The 8,143-nt window shown below is 43.4% G+C and overlaps 1 protein-coding gene across 8 annotated transcripts in view; it reads right to left on the bottom strand.

Moving 5' to 3' along the window:
* Window positions 1-4,284: 4,284 nt before the first annotated feature.
* Window positions 4,285-8,143, bottom strand: part of kdm6ba (lysine (K)-specific demethylase 6B, a) — a 41,368-nt gene continuing 37,509 nt past the window's right edge. For 7 of the 8 annotated variants that reach the window (XM_049751553.1, XM_049751533.2, XM_049751488.2 and 4 more), the window contains 9 exons: window positions 7,965-8,080; window positions 7,317-7,385; window positions 7,094-7,242; window positions 6,908-7,022; window positions 6,638-6,825; window positions 6,417-6,558; window positions 6,185-6,311; window positions 5,544-5,714; window positions 4,285-5,469 (listed from right to left, as the gene is read on the bottom strand). In XM_049751553.1, coding sequence (XP_049607510.1) covers window positions 5,434-5,469; window positions 5,544-5,714; window positions 6,185-6,311; window positions 6,417-6,558; window positions 6,638-6,825; window positions 6,908-7,022; window positions 7,094-7,242; window positions 7,317-7,385; window positions 7,965-8,080 — 1,113 coding nt within the window. In that variant the 3' untranslated portion in view covers window positions 4,285-5,433. Of the gene's footprint in view, window positions 5,470-5,543; window positions 5,715-6,184; window positions 6,312-6,416; window positions 6,559-6,637; window positions 6,826-6,907; window positions 7,023-7,093; window positions 7,243-7,316; window positions 7,386-7,964; window positions 8,081-8,143 lie in introns of those variants that run through there. The other variant, XR_007487935.2, reaches the window with a different exon arrangement.

Raw genomic sequence — 8,143 nt, 5'->3', positions numbered from 1 at the left:
CGAACCTCCAGTCTATCTTCGGAGTTCTTCAATAAAGCCTGGTCCGAGCTGCTTTTGGTCGCCCAGCTCCAATCACTTCATGACATTCTCTCTTTTTCCGCATTGCCCACATGTCAGGTTTTATGCATATCGCATGAATCACGTATCTGAATGCGAGTTTCAATTCAGGCAGCCACCAATGATCCTTTGACGAGTCAACCATGGTAGTCACTATTAAGTTATCCCATCTCACAGCAGCCAGCAGCTGCTCTTGCATAACCGTTATGACAAAGTGCTCAAAGTCTTTATGAGATGTACAGAAATCAAAAGTACATTCGGCTTTGACGGAACTGCGCAGCTTGGACTCGTAGTTCCCGACATGCTTTCTAAGTGATGGCGCTGCGGTCTGAACGTCTTGAGCACGAAATGCATTTGAACACGCAACCAACACCGACCGACTGTACACACTTGCGCTGTTGGCAACGTTCATTTTCCACACCGACAGGTTGAAAGGTTGGTTTTCAAACGAATTGGGTCAGTTCAGCGTTCACAATTGAAATTCTATCAGCTAAGTTCATCATTCCCAAAATAGAAACGTCATCGCTCTTTTCTGCCCGCCTTCCCGACTTGCTCCCACATCTGCAAATGGCACAAGTGACATGAAGGTTGGGACACGTTCGGAAGGTCTCCTTTTCTTTTCTCTACCACCGCTCTTATCCTGGAGCCTGAATTTGTTCCAGAAATATTTCCAACAAGATGCTGCTGGTAACAAATGCTTCCAGCACAGTGATGACGCTCAGGCCGTCTTGGTTTCATTCCATTCGTCTCCATTCCATTTTCATCGATTGGAATTTCACTCGCTGTCATTCCACAATTGTGGTTTTCAGTGACACACACCCACTCATTCACGAGGAGCGCCTAAAGGATCGTCCGGCTCACTTTTACGTGGCACCTGCGTCAATTGGCATCAATTTGCAACAAGCAAATACCAAAGCTACTTTGACACCAGGCAAAAGAAAACTTGCGACAAGTATTCATTTTGCAACAAACGTTTCCATTTTGCAACAAACTGTGAGTTAGGTTTCGTTTCCTTTTCTCTGCATCTTCCCTTGTTTCCAGCAAAGTGATACCCAGACCGCCAAGGTCATTCGTTGGTGCACCGCCTCCTTGCCGTCCTGAGTCATGCAGCCTTGGTGGGGGTCCTTTCGATGCCTGGGAGGGGAGCGCTCATGGTGTGTGTGTGTGTGTGTGCGTGTGTGCGTGTGTGCGTGTGTGCGTGTGTTGGTTGTGTGCACGTGTGTTGGTTGTGTGCGCGCGTGCGTGCGTGTCTGCGTGCGAGAGAGAGTTAGGTTTTGTTTTCTTATCTCTGCCACCTCCCTTTTCTTGGAACCTAAATTTGTTCCAGACATATTTCTGACGAGATACTGCTGGTAACAAATGTGTCTATTTCCAGCACTCTCGGGTCAAAGTCAAAGTCAGCTTTCTTGTCAATTTCTCCACATGCCAAAGACACACAAAGAAACCGAAATTTCGTTCCCCCCTATCCCACGGTGACAAGACATGGCTCACAACAGGGTTGACTTGGTTTCATTCAAGATTATTCAAAGATGCCTTCATCGATTGACTCTCTGGGATTCCACAATTGTCATTTTCAGTGACATACACTCACTCGTGCACCAGAGCACCTGAATGACCGTCCGGCTCACTTTTACGTGGCACCTGCATGATGGCATCAGTTGGCAACAAGCAAATACCAAAGCTACTTTGCCACCAGGGACAAAACAAGTATCAATTTGGGAACAGACGTTTACCTGAGTAGGTTTCAATTTTTTGGTTTCTTTTTGTGCCACAATGCAATGAGGAGTGCCCAGCTCAGCCGCTGTTGAATTGCAAAGTCCTTTATTGGCCTTTAAAATTAACTCTATCACAACAACAACAACGTCAACAAAAGTACACATGCACATTTCCACTGCATTTCAGCCCTGCCACAAAAGGTCAGAAGGTCAATGGCAAACGGTTGTCGCACATTGCTGTGGATGTTGATGACAACGAGGCTGGAGATCAAGAGGTGGAATTGAACCCGCAACCCTCCTAACCGTGAGGCGGACGTGCTAACCAGTGCTCCACCCTGGATTTGAAATACGTAAACCTTACCATTCAGATTTTTTTTCCAACTAAAAAGCCTTTCTATACATCAGTGTTTCCCAACCAGTTTCCCAACTGGTGTGCCGTGAGAGATGTTCAGCTGTGCCGTGGGAAATTGTCCAACATTAAATACCGAGCGCATTCTAAACAGGATTGCCAGACCACAGGTCAGGCCTGGTCAGCCACTTGCTAATCGTGCACGCGCGGCAAATCGGAGAATCTTGAGATGTCATGTTGTGGCATCAGCACATACTCTGTTTATGTGTGTGTTGCTGTTAGTGTTGGCTCGTGAGTGAACGATTCGTTCAAAAGAACGATTTGTTTTTCAGTGAACGAGAGCGAACGAATCACTTCCTAACGTGAAGTGGCCTGTGATTAGGTACACCTGAAAATGGCGCTGTGCCTAATAGAGTGTCCGAATGACGTCAGATCAAACTGCCAATCAGAAAGTGGGGGTGAGGGCGGCGGTGGCACTTTTCACTTTCACTTAAGCTTTTTCCCTAATGAAGTGGCCTGCGATTAGGTACACCTCATGGACACTTCAATAGGTACACTACACGAGGTAAATAAATAAATACATAAATATAAAAATAAATAAATAAGAAAGTGTACCGAACGATTCGGGTAACGATTCTTTTGAACAAATCTTTTGAGTGAACCGATTCTAAAGATTCCGTTCACTTAACAACTGGAATGTACATCACTAGTACAAAAAAGTGCAGACGGCCAAGGGCTGCCAGGTCGAAATAGTTAGTGATACGGGCTCTCGCTCGGAAAGAACTTGGTTTGATCCCAGGTGTGAGCATGTACCTAAATGTGCTTTTAGAATTGGAACCTCGCTACGTACGCATATGCAAACAAATGCAAGCATTTATGTGTAAATACATAAGGTGGCCCGCCGGAGCAAACCAATGTATCACGCCCGCGACGTAGGGGGCGGGGTGAAGAGAGTTAGGGTTCCAAAGTAGGGTTTAAAGCTAGGATTAGGGGCAGGCCACCTAATGTATGCCCTTGGCCGTCTGCACTCTTTTGTACGAGTGATGTGCATTCCATTCTTTTAAGTGAAGTGAATCTTTAGAATCGGTTCACTCAAAACGTTCGTTCAAATGAATCGTTCAACAAATCCCCCCCACACACACACACACACACACACACACACTGATCTTTTTTTTTTTTTTTTTTTTAATAAATCAAATAATCGAAAATCATGGTCAAAGCTTCACGGAAAGTGAAAAGTGCCACACCCGCCCTCAACCCCACTTTCTGATTGGCTGTTTGATCTGTGACGTCACTCGGACACTCCGTTGGGTACGCCTCCATTTTCAAGTGTACCTAATGACAGGCCACTTTATTAGGGAAATATCATGGTCAAAGGTCACAGGTGTCAAGCGCTAGTCCTCGGGACCGCATTCCAACATGTTTTCCAAGATTCCCTTGTTAAGTGCACCTGCGTGAAAAGTTTTAGCTCCTGCAGAACATAAAAATGACCAAAATCTTTTTGGTCATAGAGCTAGTCTAAAACAGTAAACAAAGCCATATTGATTCTTTTGGATTTTGATCACAGTCACTTTCAATAGTTTATTCCTTACACTGTCTGAAACCTTTTTTCAAAAACTGTCACTTTCATTTCCAAAAGAAATACAATTTAAAGAATATTCATTTTCATTCAATTATTCGACTCTCCATACGTATATAGGAATAGAACTTTACGTCTTTTGTTGTAATATAACTGATTTTAATATAGAAAATCAACACAGATTTTTGTTGGTGGTGTGCCTCGAGATTTTTACCAATGAAAGCTGTGCTGTGAATGAAAAAAGGTTGGGAAACACTTGCTATACATTATCGTTCTTTTATCGAGCTGCAAAAATATAATGATATAGTTGGTCATTGTGAAGATTTTTCCTGCCACGACAACGAGGCACTGTAAAACTCTCCCCCGAAGTGTTCATCCACAAATGTATTATCGAGTAAAGTTTCATTTCCCAACACGCTTCTTTAACCTTTCTCACTGTCGTCTGCAGACAATGAGGCACTCTAAAGCTGCCATCCCAGCAGACGATCATCCAAAGTGAAGATCAATTTTCAGAGTGGAGGGAAAAGCGATCTCACTAGGTGCATGTTGCAATCATTCCGTTTTGTGAGAGGTAACCAGGCGGGTTATACAATTCGTCTCGGTTTATTAATAGTCATGATAATGTCACACAAGTTCACAAAGTGTTTTAAGACAAGTCTGGCTCAGTTTGGTGTGTGTGTGTGTGTGTGTGTGTGTGTGTGTGTGTGTGTGTGCGCAAACTTTCTACACAGTGTAGTTATAAATTAATGAGCACAAAGAAGAAGGAAAAGTGTAATATTGCAACAGGAAAAATAGTATTCTCAAGAACACAAAAAGAGCACCATCTAGCCCATTGACATCTTTGCCAGATTGTAGAATAAAAACCAAAACAAAAATAACTGAAGTGTCATTGAAGTTGCCCAAAAAAGATCATACAAATTCTACGTAAGCAGTGTCTTTAGTCTACAGAAAAATGTGACGTAATATAGGTTCATACACATCGGAAGAGGGAACAAAAAAACTGCATCATCATCAAAGGACAGCTTTAAAATGACGGAAAGCCCTGTTTTGTTTTTTGAAGTAAAAAAAGGCTGTGAAATTCTGTTATCCAATAAATAGAGGGAATGTTTTTAAATTAAATGTACAATTTCCCCTCTTCAAGAGGACACACTGGAACAAAACAAGTAGGTCAGCACCAACCAAATGAAGAAAGAAAAAAACAACTCATCATTTCCAGGAGCGCTAAATGTACAATTCATTAAAAATAAAAAATAGAAGAACACAACAATAAAATGAAACCCCGCCCCTAATTTTTTCTTTAATGAAAACCCGTATGTCTTGAAGCATCCCGAACAATTTTACTTTTCAAAATTCTTAATGCTTTCGAGAAAAACCTTCCATATTCTCTATTATTAGTATTTTTTTTTTTCATTTTCCTCCCTAAATACAAGTGACAAGGCCAATGTGGTATATATATCTAGGTGAATCTAGTTTAAGAAAACAAATAAATTATTTTTATTTTCAAACCCAACATGTACAAATGTATTCAAGACAAGGAGAGAAGCAAAAGAATCAAAGCACCATCTGAGAGGCGTAAACTGCTGCGTCTTGATTTGTAAACAGTAAAAGAGGAGTAAACAAACCCATTCGACGATCTCCAAGAATCAACATTGAAAGTGTTTTTCTCTTTTGTCCTGACTCGCAGGAGTTTTGGTTGCGGCTGGGGGGGTGGGGGCGGTTGGGGGTGGCTCCTGTCACCGTGACGACGGTGACGAGAAGGAAGAGGAGGCCTAGAAGAGAGGAGCGATGAGTGGTGAAAAAGGCGTTCGCGAGCGACCGAGCCGGTGTGCGTGAGTCGGCGTACCAGGCTGAAGGAATCGTACGTGGCGGTGAGCTCCTCCATGGAGTACTGCTCCAGCACCACCACGTTGTTGAGGTTGGGGGTGCGCTCGCGGGCGCAGTCCTCACAGTGCACCACATACGTCTTCCTGCTGCTGCTCTCGCTTGTCACAAACAGCAAATTGAACACTTCCACCTGGAATGGAAGCAAAAAGATGATTAGAAAAATAATACGCCACATGATGGAATGGGGGAGCTGGTCATTTTTGCGTTTGTAGTTTGCAGCGGTGGCCTCTAGAGGGCATAAACACAACAACAAGGCTACACAGGACTATTTTAATATATATAAAATGTTATCTTTATATTTTACTTATTCATTCATTTATTTAATGATTAATTCAAGAATTTATTGATTGATTTATTTGTTCATGTATCCATCTATTTATATATTTGTTTATGTATCGATTTATATGTATCGCTTTATTCATTCATTTATTTAGTTAGTTAGTTGTTCATTTATATGTATCCATTATTTATGTATTGGTTTATTTATTCATTCATTATGGTGTTCTAATTTAATTTACTTACTTGTATATTTATTTATTTGAGCTACACAGAGGAGGAAGGAAGGTGTAACTTGGAGGGCGTAACTTGGAGGGCACTCACGTCACACTCGTTGCAGTAGTAAGCCGGCTCGTCCTTGACGCGGCCCTGGTAGGAGATCTTCTTGCCTTGAGCCACCAGTTGGTCACGCAGGATTTGGATGTGCTTCATGGACTGCAGCAGACAATGTCTGACCATGGAGCAATGGGAAGAGAAAAAGGCGTTGAGACTTTGCCTCCTTCATTTTTTTTTCCACTCACTGCGACCACCATTAAAATCATAAAGTAATCCTCACCTGATCATCTTGTAGGTGTCCGGGTCGGTGATTTTGAGCGTGCGGGCCACGTTCCACGACACGTGAATCATGGGTACGATGGACTTGACCTTCTTGACTTCGTTCCACTCGAACCTTTCCAGGGCCAGCTGGTACTGGTACGCTGCACAGAGAGCACAAAGCAGCCACCGCGCTGAGCAGGCCCGGTTTCACCTCCATCAGCTTTGCCGCGTTTCTCTTACCGTTCAGAGGTCCCACGTTCCAGGCAATGTTGTTGCACCAGCCCACGGCCTGAACCCAGTGAACGGTCCCGGCGTTGATCCACACCAAGTCGCCCGGCCTCTGGATGAAACGGTACACTGGGATGTTGGCGTTGTAGAGGTCCTCCAACACGGGCCACCAGGACCCCGTCAGGTAGTCCACCCCGTGCCTGCGGCAAACACGACCAAGACCGAATTACTATTTGGATTCCAATTCCGAAATTTGTTTGTGTCGTCTTCTCAGCGACTCACTTCTCACAAAAGTCACTGATGGCCTGCCAGTAGTTCTCGTGCACGGAAAACCACTCGCAGTCTCCGGGGCCGATGTTGATGTTCACCGAGCAAAAGTTGTTGTTCTCTTGGTGGCCTGCGGCGACATATTTGGTCAGCGAAGCGTTACGTTTACGAGACGGTCAAGATGGGCGAGCGAGGGCTCACCTGGAGTTCGGCTCCCCGGGACCTTCATGTAGAGCTGGACGGTGTTCATGCCCAGGATGGTGTGTCCAACATGGCTCAGCATGTTGCCGCTGGATGCCACGCGCATGAAGGCAGGCAGCTTTTGGAGCTCTTGCAGCTGCGGTTTCCATCTGAAAGACCATTGATGTTGTTTTTCTTGTCGTCGTCTGAGAGGAGGGAAGCTCCAGCAGCACGCAGAACTCACCTCTTGGGATCCGACAGGTCAATATTGGTGCCAAATTTAATGATCTTCCCCACTGGCTTCTGCTCGCCGCTGTGGAGAAGAACGTCGTTAGGTATTGGGTGGACAGTGAGAAGGGGGGGGGGGGGAACAAATGAATATTGTGATTTATTATTATTTTTGGTTAAAGAGCCTCTTGATGCATATTTTTTAGGAAACACAAGCAATAAATCAGAATCATAAAAAAAAAAAAAAAAACATGTATTATATAGAAACGTTTTGGTCTTGTTACTGCTAAAATTAAAGGCAAATTAATGCGTAATTTGATTTAAAAAATCCAATTAAACTAATTAAATTATTATTATGCACTTCAATTACTGTTAAATTGTCAAACAAAACCTTCTTTTAAGCATTTCTACCGAACAAGCGTGGAGCAAACATAATTCAGTAAACCGTAAAGTCAAAATCAAACAATATATAAATACATGAACTGCACTTTTTACATGTTAAACAATTGAAAAGAAAAAAAAAAAAAACGTGTTTTTTTTTTTTTTTTCACACTCATTGTAGGTTTATCGATTTGAAAATTGGATTCTACTACACTGCAATGTCTACTTGAATTCTCTAAATTCTTCGACCCAGTTGCGCTTGGTCATGAAAAGCAAAACATACCTGCTAGTTTCTTTGGCGTTGTTGTTGTCCTTATTTGGGGTTTCCGAATTGCTGAGCGGCTCCTTGTCTTCTTCGTCATCGTCGTCGTCCTCCTCTTCATCGCTCCCTTTCTCCTCCTAACACACGGCGTTGTGACATTGCGTCCAAGCGGCGGCTCCATCGCCAGCCAAACCGGCGCC

Source organism: Syngnathus scovelli, chromosome 1, assembly GCF_024217435.2.
Source record: "Syngnathus scovelli strain Florida chromosome 1, RoL_Ssco_1.2, whole genome shotgun sequence".
Lineage (NCBI taxonomy): Eukaryota > Metazoa > Chordata > Actinopteri > Syngnathiformes > Syngnathidae > Syngnathus > Syngnathus scovelli.
This window is presented reverse-complemented; position numbering and strand designations above follow the sequence as displayed.